Source organism: Cololabis saira, chromosome 23, assembly GCF_033807715.1.
Source record: "Cololabis saira isolate AMF1-May2022 chromosome 23, fColSai1.1, whole genome shotgun sequence".
Taxonomy (NCBI): Eukaryota; Metazoa; Chordata; class Actinopteri; order Beloniformes; family Belonidae; genus Cololabis; species Cololabis saira.
In genome coordinates, this window is record NC_084609.1 from 8626944 (window position 1) to 8646368 (window position 19425).

Consider the following 19425-nt stretch of genomic DNA (forward strand, 5'->3'; position numbering starts at 1 on the left):
TACACCTCACCTCCGTCCCGCTCGTCTCGTAGATATCTGCTCCTCCAGACCTCCACTCACGCCGCAGCGTCGCTCCAGAACTCCTGACCTCTGTTTATCTGGAATCTGAACAAACATTGACCGCCGTCCCTCCTCAACACCTCTGTACCTCCACCTGTGTGTCATCCACTCATCTCCGTGTGGTAACCATGACGACTGATGATAGTAATTTTAAATAACAACAAAGTGATTCACCGTGAGGTTCGAGGGATTTTGTATTCAATAAAATCAACATCTGTACAACGTGAGGCAGCTCGTCAGAGACACAGACTTTACATTCAAAACTGTTGTAAACAGTTGACTTTTACACAAACAGACAAACGTGTTTGCTCTAGTTTGTTCTGTGGTTCTATTTAAGAGTTATTCAGAGACTTCTACATGTTTACATTTATGCTGCATTAAAAATCCTGAGAAGTTAAACCTTCAAAGAAAAGATCTGACAAAGTCTCCCGTGACTGGGTTGGTTGGTTGGTTGGTTGGCTGGTTGGTTGGCTGGTTGGCTGGCTGGCTGGTTGGTTGGTTGGTTGGTTGGTTGGTTGGTTGGTTGGTTGGTTGGTTGGTTGGTTGGCTGGTTGGTTGGCTGGTTGATTGGTTGGCTGGCTGGCTGGTTGGTTGGTTGGTTGGTTGGTTGGTTGGTTGGTTGGTTGGTTGGTTGGTTGGTTGGCTGGTTGATTGGCTGGCTGGTTGATTGGCTGGTTGGTTGGTTGGCTGGCTGGCTGGTTGGCTGGTTGATTGGCTGGTTGGTTAGGTTTGGTTGGCTGGTTGATTGGCTTTAGTCCATTGGTTGGGTAGTTTTGGTTGGTTGTTGTCAACTGTGTGTCACATTATGGACAGAAACGAGGGCCACGACCTCGGCGCGGCTCCCCGGACCGACTTCAGGACTTCAGACTCATGTAAACACCAGCAGCACTCTTCTACTTCCGGTTTGTAGTAACGTCCCAGTAACGTCAGATCCCAGTAACATATTTAAATCCGTTCCACTTAGAAGGAACAGCAAGCAGAGACATCAGGGGGAGGATTGCTGAAAACACAAGATTAATGCAGCGTCAGTGTTTGTTGAAGAAAAGATGAGACGGGAAGCTGACGGAGCTGCAGCGCGTCTCCTACCAGCAGAGCCCGTCCTCGGGTTTCTATGGGCAACAGGAAGCTTCCCAGAGCGCAGATCAGACACGTCACGGCGAACGGGGTGACGGCCAGAATCACCGACTGGGACATCAGCACCTGAACAACACACAGAGACATGAGGAGGTGATCCAGGACCAGGACCAGGACCAGTGCCAGGACCAGGACCAGGGCCAGGGACTCACCTGGGCCATGAACGGAGCGATCATCCCCCCGATCCGACTGAACGATGTGCAGAATCCCATCCCCAGGGACCGGGCCACGGTCGGGTACACCTGGGGGACAGAACTGGTGAGGGGCGTTCATGTTCTCAGGCTTTTAACGAGGTGGTCCATGAACCAGCACTGAAACCACCGTAAACCTGATCAACGAGGCCCCCCCTCCCAATAAAACTAGTCTCAAATCTCCCACAATGCCCCTGGCCCCCAGCAGACACCAGAACTAAACTCTACATAAACAACATTGCTTCTGCTGCAGGCAGTTCGCACATTAATTTATATGCCGACGATACCATCTTGTACACATCCAGTCCCTCCCTGGACGCTGCCTTGACTTCCTTGCAAACTAGCATGATATTCAACGGGAATCTACCACGTATATCACCTAGCACCTAGCCCTCATCTAGCCCTTTCAATACCTACTCCCTGGACGGATCAGTACTCCAATTTGTCAATTCCTGTAAATATCTGGGTATCTGGCTCGACAGTTCACTCTCTTTGGAGGTCCACATTAATACACAACTAATCTCTAAAGTCAGATATAGAACAACACTGCCACCCTCAGATCGACCTGTGCATTACATCAGGTTGATCTGAGCATGGGCGTAACCACGCATTCTTTGGGGGGGTCGTGTCCCCTCCAATACTGGGGAAATACCAATCTGTCCCCCCCAATATTATGTATAAATATGTTCAATATTTCGTCCTTTTATGAAACCTGGCTCAACAGTCCGTCCCTTGTTATTTCCGATTATTTACAGATACATTTATTTCCGTTTATAAGGAAAACTAAAGTGTGTGACCCCCCTCACCCCCCTTTCCCAATTGTACACTTGTTTGCGCCCATGGATCTGAGGGTGTAGAGGGCAGTGTTTCTGTGGTTCCAGTCCCTACCTGAACGTCTTCCGGACCAGTGTCCTTGGGCAAGACACCTTACCCACCTTGCCCCGTGTGAATGTGTTTGAATGTGTTTGAATGTTGGTGGTGGTCGGAGGGGCCGTTTGGCGCGATATGGCAGCCACGCTTCTGTCAGTCTGCCCCTAGCTTACCACCACCGGTGAGAATGTGTATGAATGAATAATGGTCTCTGTAAAGCGCTCTGGGTGCCTTTAAGGGCGCTATATAAAACCAAGTCATTTTTATTATTATTATTGTAAATGAGAAACTGTTCTCAACTGACTTACCTGCTTAAATAAAGGTTAAATAAACTAAAATAAAATAAGAGGAACCAGCTTGTACCTCTGCGGTGTAAATGTAGACCACGGTGAAGTTCATGGAGACCAGAGACCTGAGCAGGAACAGCAACACAGTGAAGCCCAGCCTGCAGAGACAAGCACAGGGGGGGTTTGATCAGATCTGGTCTAGACCGGGTCGGCCTGTACCATCGGGCCAGGGTCTCCGGTCCTTACATGGTGGTGCAGACAGTGACCAGCATGAAGAAGGCGGCCGTCATCAGCTGCAGGATCGTCAGGCTCATTTTACGTCCGAAGAAATTGAGCAACGCGATGTTGACCGGGACGACTGAGGAGGGAACCAGAACCGGCGTTAGCGTTAGCTCTTCTGACCCGAGACTGTCTGCTAGCCCCCCCCCTGGACTTACGCGCCACCTCCCCCAGGCAGCTGATGAGCAGCGTCTCGTAGTCGTTCATCCCGAAGGGGATGCAGTAGCACCTCCCTCCGTCCTCCTGGCGGTGCTGCACCTGGTGCTCCGGGTCGGCGTCTGTCACGCACAGCAGGTTCTTCTCCAGCAGCTCCGAGCTGCTCAGCACCGACCCATAGTAGGCGAAGGACGCCACGAACCTGCGGCCCAACCGGTGGTTGTTACACAACGCCCGGAAGGAAAGAAACCAGTGATGACCTCAGAGGAGTCAATTGTTGCTGCTGCTTCTGTAGTACTTTGGCAGTAGTACTGTAGTACTTTGCCCCCTCCCCTGCCCTCATGAACTTATGATTATGATTGATGATAAATTCCATTACCATGAGAACCAGAGCAGCAACGACGTCCTCCTGAACGACGGACTGAGCAGAAGTCTCCAGCTGCCTCTTTCCGTCTGAAACACACAAGTTTACATGAAACATTCTCTGAAGGTGACGGGTAGCTACATGCTAATGCTACATGCTACTGCTACATGCTAGCGATACATGCTAATGATACATGCTAATGCTAAATGCTAATGCTAAATGCTACGATAATGCTAATGATACATGCTAACGCTAGATGCTTCATGATACCCGCTACATTCTTCCTGCTACATGCTAATGCTACACGCTTATTGCTACATGATATTGCTGTATGATAATGCTACATGCTATACGCTAATGATACATGCTAATGATATATGCTAACACTAGATGCTTCATGCTTCCTGCTACATGCTAATGCAACATGCTAAAGGAACACACTAATGCTATACGCTAATGCTACATGCTAATGCTAATACTACATGCTAATGCTACATGCTAATGCTAACATTACATTTTTCATGTTACATGCTAATGCTACATGCTAACGCTACATGCTAATTCTATATGATAATGCTACATGCTAATGCGACATGCTACATGCTAATACTACATGCTAATGCTACATACTAATGCTAACATTACATGTTTCATGTTACATGCTAATGTTACATGCTAATGCTACATGCTAATTCTTTATGATAATGCTACATGATAATGCTACATGCTAATGCTACATGATAAGGCTACATGCTAAGGCTACTGTCAGAGACTCTTCAGGAGGATTCCAGCCGTTCATCAGGAAGTGTTTTAGGTCTTATATCTTCGTCCATGTTGCCGTAGCGACACCGCTGGGATGGATTCTGAGGCTGCCGCTGTTCCTCCGACCATCACAGCCGAGCAGATCGCTCACCGTTTACCAAGATCAAACTTTTGCCATCTCTTTATTTCAGTTCTAACCATTTTTTTATTTTGTTTTTAATCATCATTTTGTTTTTAATTTTGTTTATACTTCAGCCTTGCAAATAAAATATTTTCTTTCCTCATGCAAAAACCTGAGCAGTTAAAACGATCAACAATAATAATCATATGATCACATCCATCAAAGAAGAAGAGCGGAGGAAGTGAGTGGGTTGGTTCAGCGGGTTCCTACCTCGGCCGGCTCCACCAGGCGTCCCGGAGGAAGGGAGCTCCGGTTCATCTTGGCGATCCACTGCAGCGTTTTAACGGCAGCCGCCACGTTTCCCGCAGAGACCTGGTAGCGAGCCGACTCTGGGATGAACTGGGAAGATCAGGGGAGGAGAAACCTGAGGTCAGAGTTCAGCAGAGACAAAAACATACAAGGAAGAGGAAGAGGAGGAGGAGGAAGAGGAAGAAGAAGAGGAGGAGGTGGAGGAGGATGAGGATGAAGAAGAGGAGGAGGTGGAGGAGGATGAGGATGAGGAAGACGCACCTTGAAGAGGAAGATGAGGATGATGCTGGGCGTGACAGACAGCCGGATCATCCACCTCCAGCCCATGGTGGGAACCACCAGCATCCCCAGCAGGATGATCAGCATGGACCCCGTCATCCAGAAGACCTGGCGTACAAGCAGAGAGCATGCTGGGAGATCTCAACCGATGACGTCGTCAGCGGGGCGTTTGGAGGCCGGCAGAATGATGTAATAAACAAACAAAGAGCGGCGGTGGACTGACCGAGGCCAGCGGCAGCATCAGGGCTCGGTACTTCGCCGGGAAGAACTCCGTCTTCAACACAAACCTGGAAAAAAAAAATCAGACGCCACAATCTCAGTTTTCCCTTTAAAAAGAGTAAAGAGCTCTTAGCCAATGAGAGCGCAGCGTGCGTGTCAGCTGACCCCTGCGAGACTCCAGCGACGCCGCAGCCCACCATGCTGCGCAGGAAGATGAACCAGCCGTAGGACGGAGCGAACGACGTGAGCAGGGAGAAGTAGGCGCTCCACACGAAGCCCCCGAACACCACCTGAGAACACAAGAGTAGACAAGAGTACACGAAAATACACAAAATATATACAAAATTACACAAAAAATACACAAGTATACAAAAAATATACAAAAGTAGACAAAAAAATACACAAAAGTACACAAAAAGTAGACAAAAGTACATGGAAATACACAAAGGTACACAGAAGTACACCAAAAGTAGACAAAAGTACACAAAAATACACAGAAGTACACCAAATGTACACAAAAAGTACACAAAAGTAAACAAAAATACACAAAAGTGCATGAAAGTACACAAAAAGTACACAAAAGTACACAAAAATACACAAAAATGCACAAAAGTACACAGGAATGCACAAATGTACACGAAAGAACACAAAAAGTACACAAAAGTACACGAAAATACACAGAGGTACACAAAAGTAGACGAAAATCCACAAAAGTACAGCAAATGTACACAAAAAGTACACAAGTACACAAAAATCCACAAAACGTACACAAAAGTACCCGAAAATCCACAAAAGTACACAAAAATCCACAAAAGGTAAACAACAGTACACGAAAATACACAAAAGTACACAAAAAGTACACAAAAGTACACAAAAAAATTATTTGGTAGTAAAAATACATGATGGCAGATATGAGCGGCTGAAATCAGCCTTTGCAGGAGAACCGGACAATACGACACAAACACACAGAGACGCACAAAAATACAAGGAAATACTCAAAAATACACAGAAAGAACAAAAAAAAAAACAAAGACGTACACAGAAATATGTTAAAGTACACAAACACAAATATACCGACACACAGACGTATACAAACAAACAGAAGTGAGGTTGAAAAGTTTCTGACCTTCCAGCGTCCGTATCTGTCGGCCAGGTAACCGCTCAGGACGCCGCACGCCATGAAGCCCAGGAACACCATCTGGAGCAGAGCAGGACTAGTACTAGTACTGCAGTACTAGTACTACAGGACTACTGCTAAAGAACTACAGTAATACAGGCAAAGTACTAAGGTTCTACTGCCAAAGTACTGCAGTACTACAGCCAAAGTACTGCAGTACTACCAGTGTTGGGGTAGTTACTCAAAAAAAGTAATCCATTACATATTACTAGTTACTTTAAAAAAAAGTAATCCCTTACACTACTTAGTTACTGGTTGCTGAAAGTAACTAGTTACATTACTAGTTACATTACTTTTGGATTACTCCGCAATATCACCTGAGCTGCACCATAACTCGATTGCCAATGAACAACATGTACAGGACTGTCTCAGAAAATTTGAATATTGTGATTTTCTGTAATGCAATTACAAAAACAAAAATGTCATACATTCTGGATTCATTACAAATCAACTGAAATATTGCAAGCCTTTTATTATTTTAATATTGCTGATCATGGTTTACAACTTAAGAAAACTCAAATATCCTATCTCAAAAAATTTGAATATTCTGGGAATCTTAATCTTAAACTGTAAACCATAATCAGCAATATTAAAATGATAAAAGGCTTGTAATATTTCAGTTGATGTGTAATGAATCCAGAATGTATGACATTTTAGTTTTTTTTAATTGCATAACAGAAAATAAAAAACTTTATCACAATATTCTAATTTTCTGAGACAGTCCTTTAGTTGGAACTTTATTACTGCAGTGCCCAGATCAGCACCAGAAGTCCCGTAAAATCCCGTCAAATCCCGTAAGATCATGTTAAAGGCTGATTTATGGTTCTGCGTTACACCAACGCAGAACTTACGGCGTAGGGAATGCGGCGACGCGCACCGTACGGTGTGTGTCGCTGCGTACCCTCCGCCGTAGGCTCTGCGTCGATTTAACGCGGAACCATAAATCAGCCTCAAGTCAGACAAGTGTTGCAGCGCAACGCCTGAAGACGCTTGAAAGGCAAGTTTGATTTTCTTTTCTGTTCTCCCGTTCTACATGTAGCTGAAAAGCTTAAAGTAACTAATGTAACGTATTTTTTCTTGTCTTAGAGTAACTATAACGGGATTACCCAAATTACAACTGTAACGCGTTACATTACTGCGTTACTGGCGAATGTAATCTCGTTATAGTAACGCGTTATTTTGTAACGCGTTACACCCAACACTGAGTACTACAGCCAAAGTACAACAGGGCTACTGCCAAAGTACTACAGTAATACCGCCAAAGTACTACAGGACTACTGCCAAAGTACTACAGTAATACCGCCAAAGTACTACAGGACTACTGCCAAAGTACTACAGTAATACCGCCAAAGTACTACAGTTCTACTGTCAAAGTACTACAGTACTACAGCCAAAGTACAACTGGGCTACTGCCAAAGTACTACTGCAAAAGTACTACAGTACTACCGCCATAGTACTACAGTACTACTGCCGAAGTAGTACAGTACTATGGCCAGAGTAGTGCAGTACTAGTACTACGGTACTACTGACGAAGTACTGCACTACTACTGCCAAAGTACTGCAGTACTAGTACTACAGTACTACCGCCAGAGTCCTACAATACTACTGCCAGAGTACTGCAGGACTACTGCCAAAGTACTACTGCAGTAGTACTTAATCTCATGCGTACTGCATGTTTCATGCAGCAGCAGGTAGGAACCACACAGTAATGAGGTAAGAACCAGGTAGGAACTAGATAGGAACCAGACAGTAATGAGATAGGAACCAGGCAGGAACCAGGCAGGAACCAGATGGTAACCAGCTAGGAACCAGACAGGAACCAGACAGGAACCATGCCGTGGCGGTCCTCACCGTGGAGACCAGCGCCACCTGCCAGTCGTCCAGCTGCCACTCACAGCGGATCTCCGGGGAAACGACGGCCAGCAGCATGATCTCCATGGCCTCCACGATCTGGGGGGGGAACACACGATTGATTCACGATCTGGGGATCACACGATCCGATTGTATCGGGAGCCAAAAAAAGTGATCGGATCGGGAAAAATTGGGATCAACAGATACTCAAACTCAAGTGATCGGGATCGGATCGGGAGCTAGAAAATCGTGATGGGGACGACGCTAGCGTGGCGTGTGTGGGAGGAGACTCACGTTGGCGCTGCCCATGATGACGAACAGCAGGACGTGGAAACGTCCGAAGCCGATGGATTCAACTGCTTCCTCCACGGTGAAGGACTCATCGGTTGCTACGGAGACAGAGAGGTAAGAGGTCACGGAGGACCCATCATCATCATCACCATCATCATCACCTTCATCATCATCACCATCATGAAGACTGTAACCATGGTGATAAGTTCAGCTACAACACCCATGAAGACCCTCGTCTAGATTTCCTAAAACTTCTCTCGGCCCATCTAACAGCTCTAGACCAGCGGTCTGAGACCTAAGGACCCCCAGACATCCTTCCTGGAGATCCAGATCCAGGTGGAGGGACCCTCACATGAACACTCACAGCCGCTGCTGGTCTTGCGCTTCTCTCCGTCCTGCCGGTCGTCCGCAGGTCCGTCCTGCAGCTCCAGCTCCTGCAGCTGGATGGCGCTCACCAGCTCCGTCTTCATGGAGTCCGTCATCCTGACACCAGCTTCCCTGAGGAGGAATCAGACTTCACGTAAACCAGACGGCACCAATGTGAACGTTTCCTCTCAATAAAGTCGGCAGTTTGAGTCATTGTTTTGGTTTTAAAGGTCTCCAGAAGACCCAATCAGCACCAGAAACCCAAATAAAGATCCTCCAGGGAGTTTGTGTGGACCTGAATGTACAGATGTCTGAGTTCTGGTCCCTGTGGAACCGACACTCAGCAGCAGTGGCGGCTGGTCAGTAGAGGGCGCTGGAACGCCGCCCCATCAAATCAAGAGAAGAAGAATAAAAAATAAAAATAAAAATAAAATAAAAAACATGCTGTAATATGCATATAATTATTAAAAGAAGGTGTTATTTCAGTCGGTGGGTGACTGTCAATAGTAATTAAATGTTGTTTAAATATTTATTTGGTTCCAAAATGTTTTTTATTTTATTTTATTTACTTCCGGAGGTAAATAAAAAAAGCGCCGGTCAAACAGAATCCAGTGTAAACTCTCCAACATTTGTTAAGCACTCCCTCAAATTTGTTGTTTTTTTTAAATGAATTTGGATTATATTTAAAAGCTTTAAAACTAATAACTGAAACAAAAGCACAAGTGACATTTTCCCACTGATTTAGAAGACTGATATCTTTACTTACCCCTTGTATTACTTTACTTTGTTGTATTATTTTACTTAAATGTCATGTATTTCATTTATTTATGATTGTAGCTTATTTTCATATTATATTACTGTATAATTGTCATGCGAGAATAAAGTCGCACAATCGTTTTAAAGTCCTTATGCTGATAATAATTCGATGCTGATGTGCCAAAAGATATTTCCTTATTTATGAAACCGATACCAAAATATAACTTCACAAGATGCTCAATATTCCTCATTTTAACACAGGGAGAAGACTGCTCTTCCTGTTAGAGTTTTCATAAATTACCACTTTATCTTCCTAATATTACGACTTTATTCTCTTAATATTACGACTTTATTTTCATAATATTATGACTTTATTCTCGTAATTTCCAATTTTATTTTGGTCTTAGTTTGGCCCTAATACTCGTCGTATTAAAGGAAGTGGGATGGCTTTTAGAATACGATGGAATTCTCTGGAAGAGCAATTTATATTATATTTATCAATAAACGAATGAAACTGAAGGAATTGGCCATTTTCATCCATTGATTAGATCAATAACAAACACTGCTCGACGGCCATTGGCTGATCTGTGTTTGAGGGGGCGGGGCTTACTGATGAGTGACAGGCATGTATTTCCTCTGAAAAGTGTCAGAAGTTGGTTTAAAGAAAACACTTTCCGACTCAGACTGGACCTTAAAGAGAGATGTTGCATATTTATGGTCTTTTATCAGAGACATGATGGTTATTTAAGCCTGAAGGAAGGAAGGTTTCCTGAAGGAAACACCCTGGTTTAGTTTCTGATCTAGGATCCGCCGGGAAAGATCAGCCAGATTCATTAATCTGAACATTAAAAAAACAGCAGCTCGGGTTTCCTGAACAAACACTTGTACACTTGTTCAGGTGTCAGATTTATTTACTCACGGATCTGGTTTCTGCGCCTCCAGCCCTCACCTGGACGGACTGGTCTCTCCGGATGCTGCGCGCTCAGGTGCGCATGCGCGCAGGTGTGGGTCCCCGGACCTGGGTCACCTGAGGAAACTTCCGTGAACCTGGAAAACACCTGGGAACTTCCTGGTGGGTTTAGAACCGCGACAGGAACAGTTCGGGCCCCTCAGGTGGAAAAACGCAGCCCGTCCTTGCGGCGCGCCTCACCTGTCCCGCCCGAACCGAACCCGAACGCGAACCGAACCTCCGCAGGTTTCACGGGGTTTCAGGGGTGGGTTTCCTGGTCCTGGTTCCTGGTCCTGGTTTTTGGATCCTGGAGAAGAGCGTGTGGGCGCTTTTCATCCTGCAGCGGCTCCGAGCGCTGAGCGGCTGCTCACCTGTGCAGGTGTATCCGGAAGTGAGGAGGGGGGCGGGGAGCTGCGGGGGCAGCTCTCCTCAAGTGAGTCAGAGGATAGAGTTTAAAATCTTACTGCTGGTCTACAAAGACCTGGGGCCGGATTCACAAAACATTCTTAAGAAAAAAAATCTTCTTAAGTGTCATTTTTTTCTTAAGAAGAAAAAAGAGAAGAAGTCATATTCTCCAAAAAAGTTCTAAGTATTTTCTCAACTTTCTTCTTAAGTTTCTTCTTAAGAAAAAACTTAAGAAAAAATTGTATTCTTGAAATAAAAGTTCTCAAATTTGTTCTTGACTTTTTTCTTAACTTTAAGACAACCTTGACCTGTCTTAAAATGTCTTCTGTGAAAAGGTAATAATAATAATAAGCCTCTAATATCACCTTTTTCAACACATTTTAGACAAGTTTAGACTAGTAGGTCATAGTTTGAGGATATACTTTGTAATTAATTACACAAAGAGCCTGTTAACTGTTTGTTAGCATGTTAGTTAGCGTGGTAGTTAATTATAATTAATTCATTCATTAATTATTATTAATTTTCTCCAATATATTTTATTAATCTCATTAATCTCATCCACCATAACCTCAAACTCCTGCCTTGAAAAGTTCCTGCATCTCTTTTTCTCCTTCTCCATGTTTAGTGAGTGACTGACGGTCACGCAAACGACGCAAACTACCTGTATAAATGTTGTTTGTTGGCGCGTGCAATGACATGTTTTAAGAAGTTCTTAAGTAGGAAGAATAAGAAATCCGTAAGAAATTACAGTTCTTAAGATGGTTCTTAAGAAAATATTGAGGAATTTCACTTAAGAACTTTCTTATGAACTTCTTAATTTTAGATCTTAAGACATTTCTTAAGATTCTTCTTAAGAACATATTGGTGAATCTGGACCCTGATTGGTCTTGGACCAAAATACATGCTGGATCTGTTAGTTCCCTATGAAGCTCCCAGACCCCTGAGGTTCTGGATCTGTTTTGTTGTGTGTCCCAAGAACCAGAACCAAGCAAGGTGAGGCAGCGTTCAGTTATTCTGCTCCTCACCGGTGGAACAAACTTCCTGTAGACCTGAGGTCTGCTCCAACTGTCAGCTCCTTTAAATCAGGATAAAAACATTACTGTTTAATTAAATACTTACCTGCTGGACTCTACTGCCCTTACTTTTAACAACTTGTGCTTTCTATTATTTTACCTCTTTTCTTATAATTTTATTTCATTTTATTTGTTATTTACTGTTTAATTGTGTCTTTAACCGCTTTTAATGTTGATGTAAAGCACTTTGAATTACCTTGTGTTGAATTGTGTTATACAAATAAACTTGCCTTGCCTCCTGGCTCCTGGTCCACGGACACAACTCTCCTCCTCGTGGATTTACGTGACAGCCGTGGGAGCTGAAATACACTTAAACAAAATAAATCCATAACAATGACGTCATCCTGACGCGTGCGCAGCTCCACGCAGGTGAAATAACCAGACTGCAGAGCACCTGTCACTCAAGAAGACACGCCCATTATTTGCATTTTAGCAGTTTTTGTGTCACAAGATCAAGTTACCCCAGTTACCCCAGTTACCCCAGTTACCCCAGTTACCCCAGTTCTGACGCTGCAGTTCCTGCACTGACCACTAGAGGGGGGGCATGTAGGTTTGGATTTATTTCCCCCATTAAAAATAAAAACCTTCATTTAAAAACTGCATTTTGTGTTTACTTGTGTCTTTGTCTAATATTTAAATTTGTTTGATGATCTGAAACATTTAAGTGACAAACATGCATATATATATATATATATATATATATATATATATATATATATATATATATATATATATATATATATATATATATATATATATATATATATATAATGTGTATATGTACACACACACACCCTTGGAGAAACATGATCTACCTGGACTTCACATCTAAACTGTGTCAACATCTGTTTCCTCAGCTCTGCATGTCTAAACTCAGCCAGACAGCTGAGTCTGACTCCTCCCCCTTTGGTGACATCACAGACCCCTATCAGAGTAGACTTAAACAACTTCTCCAATTCATTTTGTATTCATTTCATTTCACCGTACCTCTCAGGTGAACGACACAAGGCTACAGTAGGTCAGGGGGGCGGAGTCTAGTTCAAGGTCGAGCGTCTGTTGTCTCCAAACCCGTCACCTCCATCGACCTTCAAGTCCAAATGTTCAAGATTACAGAAAAATGAAAATGAAAGTCCTGGATGACATCACAGAGGTCAGGCTCTGCCACGCCACCTAAACCCGGCGCCACAAGCAGAACCCTTTTTGACTCTTTATCACCTGGATATTTCATCATGACATCAGGGAATAGAGTTAATATTGGCAAAAGGTCATCAACATTTCATTTAAGATCAATAATAGAGAATAGAGAAGACAAACGTCGGTGTGAATCTGAACACGTCTCTTTAATGTTTGTTAACACAATCCGTCAGACGGAAAACTCCACAGGATGCAGCTCACACCCAGCTGGTCCTGTGGTGCGACCCGGTCATGTGACCCGGTCATGTGACCCGGTGGACCCAGCTGAGCGTTTGCCTGGCTGCCTTTGAACAGGTGAGCAGAACTTTTCCTTCAGGCCCGGTTTGTACGGAGCAGCTTCACCCGGATCCCACCTAGAGATGCACCGATCGATTGGCAACCGATCGGTATCGGCCCGATAGAGATCAGAAAATAATAGTTTCAACAGAGCAGGCCGATCCGATGACGTTTACAACATTCCCACACCTCAGACCCAGGTGTCCTAAGGGGGCGTGGCCGTCTCCACAAAACATCAACACTGAAAATGGCGTCGCCGGTATGGGAGTTTTACAACGTCCGAATAGGACAACAAATTTGCAGTTTGCAAGGTCCAAAGGAGATTCCCCGAGGGGGAATGTATTAAAAGAATTTCAACACAACGAAGCTGATAAGACATTTGAAAGTTTTTCACACGAAGGAGAATATTGAGTTTTCAAAGTGGCCACTAAGGCAGAGAAAGAAAAGGAGCAACGCCGCTAACTCCGCAGAACGTAACAGAGACCTATAAACGACAGCAAGAAAAATAAAGAACTACATCGTAAGGTAATGGATTCATATGCTTTGCTCATCCGCTCAGCCGCTTTCTGTTGTAGACGTCGGGTTTAGCGCGTCGTTAGCAGCTTGGATCCCGGTACGCGCTGCAGAGTCGTTAATATTTCACTGATAATTGACCACCAGAGTTTTACCAAACTATATACAGTCAGATCCAAACCCTCATGCAGGACGACAGTCGTGTCAGTCGCTTCACGAGTAACATGTTGATGTTCTAGTGTGAAGAGTTTAACTCACAAGAGTTTCCTTACAGGCGGCGGATGCTATCGCTAAAGCTTTCACAAAGCTTAATAATTCATAATTCATTTTTATTTTAAGATTTAATTCCTCTTCCCACAGGAAAACTAAGGTTTATAGTTTACAACTTGTATCAACTTTTAGAGATTGACATGGCTGTGTTGGTGCACATGTTGTACATAATTATTACCACAGGAAAGCTCAAGCTAGTAGCTACACTAACTCTTTGTGAGCCGAGTCTAAGTCGTCTCTAATGCTGCTTTTCCACCAATACCTACTCAGTGCGACTCGACTCGCCCCCGTTTTGCGCTTTTACACTACGGGTGGAGGCGGGTGGAGGCGTGCCAAGTAGATACTTTTTCTGTACCTATTCTGCCGAGGTTCTAAGCGTGCTGAGTCGGTCCTGGATCTGACATCATCACAATACATGCCTACGATTGGTCGGGGGGCCGTCAGACGTTTGAATCAGGAAGTGGGAGTCAGCACAAGAGCAGCTCGCGGCTTCCTCATTTTATTCAACAGGGAATGGCAGCGCAAACGTCTGTTTCATGATCCAACTCTGAGGTGCAGATAAACATAAACCTGGTGGCTGAGGAGAGAATTAAAAAGGGATCTAGACGGGAGATAAGGAACGATCAGATCTACCAGGTGCTCTGTCACTCGCGGCTCCCAGCTGATTTCTCAGCAGCGCCGACACAAACTAAATTTTTAAAAAAGCGTTGCCGCTTGAAGCTTCTTTCACTCTCATTTTTAACTTGATATCAAACACAAGCCACAGACCCAGCAGCACATCTATCATCTCCTCCAGGTTCTACATCTTTAGTGTTGTTGTATTCTTCGTTTAGATCACACAATCAAATACGTCACAGCAGCTTCGCTTTAACCTCCTACTTCTGATCTGGGTGTTTAAAAACAAACGAGGACAAGGCGAGTGGAGGCGAGACGAGTCGAGTCGCGCGGAGTAGGTACTAGTTTAAAAGCACCATAAGAGTCTCTAAAGGGTGAAATATTGCATATTGCCTCAGCCTGCAATACAACAGTGGTCACTTTATGATACTTTCTCATCTCTTAATTTTTATACCTAATAAAACAATGTCAGTGTTGTAAATGAGACAACAATATTGGAGAATTTATGGATTTCACGCTGTGATCTGTGTTTGGCAGATACGGATTTTGGAGATCGGTTATCGGTGATCGGCCCTCAAAATCCTGATCGGTGCATCTCTAATCCCACCCGGACCTGAGTCCACCTGGACCTCGGGCCCGGTGGACCCAGCAGCGAAGCCGCTCGGTGTGAAGGAGCCTGAAGGACAACAGGAATGTGGTTCGACCCGAGACGGCGGCCGGGAGACGTTCAACCCGGGACAGAACCGGGCAGCTTTTTGACGGGCGGCTCTGGCCCGCAGGAAGAGGCGGAGCTACGTTTGTGCTCTTGAGCTGAATATCCGGTGCAGTTCTGTCCCGGGCGGAGGCCTGCAGTGCCGGCAGGTCTTTGCTGGGTTCTCTGAGGTTTGCGGATCTAGAAAACACAGAAACTCTAGAAAACATGGACGGAAACATTCAGGAGGATTTGAGAAGCAGATGAGACCCGCCTCCCCTTCAACCGCCACATCTGCAGCCTTTTTTCTTTTATATTTCTGTGTGATTTGAGTTTCAGTCACATTTCCAGTCATTGAAGTAGCACCATGTGGGCGTGGCCAAGCCCCTACAGTTTGACTGACAGGTGCGAGGTCCAATCAGAGAGTCTCGGCCCGGTGAAGAGTTCTGCCGTTGGTTTCTGGTCCGTGAGGGAAGTGTTGGCACCAGGCCGAGCAGGTCTTTGAGTCCGTTCAGCAGAACAATCACGGATAAAATACTTTTATATTTATTTATATATATTTATATAGAGAGATTTCTATTCAACCACTTTCAGCCGCCTCCATCTTCTTTTAGATTGAAAAATATCTTTCAGGAATGGAAAAGAAAATATCATGACAGTGATGAGTGATTTTTTTCGTGGGTGAACGGGGGTGTCATGACTCTTCGATCACTCTTAACTGATATGGAACAACTCTTCACTTGTTTGGTTTTTTTTTAAACATCTTTTAGCAGCATGCTGAACATTAACGGGCACATTGAGAACAGCTACAGCCTTGTTGGACATGCTGGAGGACAGCAGCGACGGAAACACGAGCCGGTGCACCATGAGGTCATCACAGAGGAACAGCCAATCAGCCGAGAGGGGAACCAGCCAATCAGCTGAGATTGAAGCTAACAACACTTTTAATTCTGTTTTTTGTGTTAGAATAAAAATCACGTGATCGTAGTTGGAAAATATTTGAGAGGGGAAGATTTTTTTTATTGTGCATTGTTTTATTGTGAAAAAAGTGGAAATGTCGAGAAAAAAGTCGAAATGTCGAGATTAATGTTGAAATACAATTTCAAGAATAAAGTCGAAATTCCATGAATAAAGTCGAAATTTTGCCTTCTTTCTCAAGATTTCAACTTTATTCACGAAATGTCCACTTTTTTTCGACATTTTGACTTTTTTCTCAACATTTGTTGTGCATAATAAAGTGCATAATGAAAAAGAAATCCTCCTCTAAAATATTTTTTTATATTTTTTTTCTCTTGCATGGCACTAATACTCTTCTGTACTAACCAATAATAGTTTTTGTTAGTCTGAAGTTGTATTTGCCCGATACGACGATCTGGTTGATTTTTATCGTCCAATCTTTTTTTTTTGTTATTAATTAATTACTAAAAAGGGAACTAACTGTTTCACGTGACTCGGTCGGTTTCTATCCATTCTATTGATCATCCACGCAAAATAAATAAAGTGCAAGACGACTGCATTCACTTGTGTTAAAACATTCAACATTTATCTGTCCTCTTGTGTTTTTAGCTAAGTCTACGAGAGGAACCGAGAACCGACCCGCGAGCGAACAGTTCGGTCCGTCGTTGAGGATCAGAGTCCTGACGGGAGGGTTCATCGAATCTGCGTGTTTCTGAGGATTCTTACAAAATTTCTGTTGCAATATCACCTCCGACCACAGGGGGGCAGCACAGCGCATGAAGGTCCAAGCATCAAGCCCGGCGAATGTTGAGGTCAGAACGAGGCGGAACCCCTTCCAGCGGAACTACACCCCCAGGTGGTCGGAGGCGGTACTGCCACACAGCTCTGAAGCTTCGCCGAGGTGAATGACTAACCACGCCCCCCCGATGAGAGGGCTCCGCCCACAGACTAACGGAGGCGACAGAAAAGCTCCATGTAACAAAGCGATGCGCTAGCTGCTTTTTTTTCTTTTTTCTTTGTTGCCACCGACACACGGACACGCGAGCGAGCAGCTAGGCTAAGCTAAGCTAAGCTGAAAATTTACAGCGAGCTCAAACACAAGAGTTTCACAACCATCGAACAGTAGTTTGGTCTTTTTTTTTGATTCAAACAAAGCGTACAAAGTGTAATCTTATAAATAAGCGATAAAAAATAAGTAACATCTTGATACTCCGACATTAATATTGTGCTCATTGTTATTCTATCTCTTTACATATATTTAATTCATCCTTATATATCTCTATCTATATTTATATATATTAATATATATATATCATTTTTGCTGTTTGTCGTCTTCATGCTGTCAGAACTGTCGACGGAGAAAAAGATGGTTGATGAGCGTGGCCCCGGCCGCTGGGGCTGATGGGAAGGTGGAAGGCAGTAAGTGGTCAATGATGAAATGTTATGAGGCTGGCGGTTAGCACCACAGTGCGGACCGGAAGGACCACCCACGTCAGAACCTTAGTGAGAACAATCAGCTCCGGAGGGGGCGGGTCGCACTGGAGGGGCGGTCCAGAACTCTGAGGTTCCTCCCCGAGCTCCGCCGGGACACACCTACCTCAAGAAGGCCGGGACGGTTCCGTCAACAGGATGTCCAGGCGGGTCCACACCTCCAGGGACGTCCGGAGGTCCGGGAGGAAATGCTTCAGAAGTAGCGGAAGGTGATCGATCACGCGATCGACTCCAGGAAGCACTTTAGTGGAGATGTGAGTGAGGCCACGTTTACACATAGCCGGGTATTTACAAAAACTGATATTTCCCCCTCTACGTTTTGAAAAATACCATCATTTACACGAACCCGCATAAATACGCTTTTAAGGTGCTATGAGCAGCCAAACCTGCAGGGGGCAGTGTAACGAGAAGTCTAAAGTCATGCTAGCCAATCAGAATCCTGGAAAAAAACGTCAACAAATGACACGTGTAACTTCCAGTTACTTCCGAGATGGAACGAGACTCTTTCGTTTAGAGTGACAGAGAAGTGGAGTTACTTTTAAGTGTGACTTTAGAATATAAAACAAGTATAATACAAGAAAATATTGACGGTGGCCAAACTAATTGTAAACACAGGTCGCACACGTGACGCTGCTGACGTTTCTGTCGCATAATGTTTCCCTCTGTTTACAAGCAAACGTGAAGACAGAGTTTTTGCAAATCTCCAGAATCTCCGAACTGATCGTTTTTGGTGACTTTGAGCTTCGTTTTCGTGTAAACGAACGGCCAAAACGCATGAAAACACCACCGTTTTTGCTACGTGTAAACGGGGCCTCAGATGTGCGATGAGCCGCCGAGCTGGAGGTGGACGGATGGACGAGTAGAAAGACTGGACCCTGTAAAGTACCGGAGGGCTTGAGAGGACACCGTTTAAGTCCTGGCTCTCTGGCAGGAACCGTGTCGGGTTTCGGAGACGCAGACAAGGACCAGAGCCAGCAGAGTTCTGGTTCCGAGAGTCCGAGCGGAGTCTACGGGTAGCTGGTCACCGCCGCCTGCTTCTGCGCCAGCCGCCGCAGCTCCTCCCTGATGGCCTTGATGAGGGAGGCCGAGGTGTGGGCGGACGGCGGGGCGTCCTCGGGCGGGTACTCTGGGGTGGGCGAGGTCAGGAGGAGGGGCGGGGCCGACGGGTCACGCAGCGAGGAACTGGGCATCTGGAAAACCGAGGACGAGGAGAACTCGGGGAACGACAGCACCTGCGGAGAGAAGACGGGAGGTTTGAGCTGGCGGGACCGGAACCGGACTCCCGGAACTGGATTCCCGGGACCAGATTCTCGGAACAGGGAATCCGGGAATGGATCGTGTCATCAGCTGACACGGCATCTCTTTTCACTGCTATGCCGATGACACTCAGCTGTACCTCCGAACTGACCCCAACCTACGTTTAACCCCAGTCCTCTCATCATCACCCACTCAAGCCCTTTCCAACTGCCTGGAGGAGATTAGGGCGTGGATGAGTCACAACTTCCTCCAACTCAACAGT

The 19425-nt window shown here is 45.0% G+C and overlaps 2 protein-coding genes across 3 annotated transcripts in view; both read right to left on the bottom strand.

The window, feature by feature from the left end:
- Positions 1 to 490: 490 nt before the first annotated feature.
- Positions 491 to 10797, bottom strand: svopl (SVOP-like). 2 transcript variants are annotated; one of them, XM_061714251.1, is made up of 16 exons: positions 10422 to 10797; positions 8715 to 8848; positions 8354 to 8448; positions 8060 to 8158; positions 6158 to 6229; positions 5197 to 5321; positions 5036 to 5099; positions 4795 to 4920; positions 4495 to 4623; positions 3357 to 3430; positions 2980 to 3179; positions 2789 to 2900; positions 2619 to 2700; positions 1347 to 1436; positions 1147 to 1260; positions 491 to 1060 (listed from the first exon to the last, which is right to left on the bottom strand). In XM_061714251.1, the coding sequence occupies exons 2-16, from the start codon at positions 8830 to 8832 to the stop codon at positions 1046 to 1048; spliced, it is 1515 nt and encodes a 504-aa protein (XP_061570235.1). In that variant the 5' UTR covers positions 8833 to 8848; positions 10422 to 10797; the 3' UTR covers positions 491 to 1045. The 2 variants fall into 2 exon arrangements, with proteins under 2 accessions (XP_061570235.1, XP_061570234.1); XM_061714250.1 differs by having other exon boundaries at positions 10392 to 10797.
- Positions 10798 to 13229: 2432 nt separating this feature from the next.
- The window catches only part of si:dkeyp-27e10.3 (UPF0606 protein KIAA1549), a 38107-nt gene continuing 31911 nt past the window's right edge, over positions 13230 to 19425 (bottom strand). The window contains 1 exon segment of the mRNA XM_061714778.1: positions 13230 to 19138. Within this exon segment, the coding sequence (XP_061570762.1) occupies positions 18914 to 19138 (225 nt within the window). The 3' untranslated portion in view covers positions 13230 to 18913.

Coding starts and splice junctions, on each gene's coding strand:
- svopl (XM_061714251.1), bottom strand. CDS start 8,832: ATGACGGACTCCATGAAGACGGAGCTGGTGAGCGCCATCCAGCTGCAG. Junction 6,230..8,059: donor AGGTGGCGCTGGTCTCCACG/GTGAGGACCGCC, acceptor GCTCTGCTCCAG/ATGGTGTTCCTGGGCTTCAT. Junction 4,624..4,794: donor TCCTCATCTTCCTCTTCAAG/GTGCGTCTTCCT, acceptor TGATCTTCCCAG/TTCATCCCAGAGTCGGCTCG.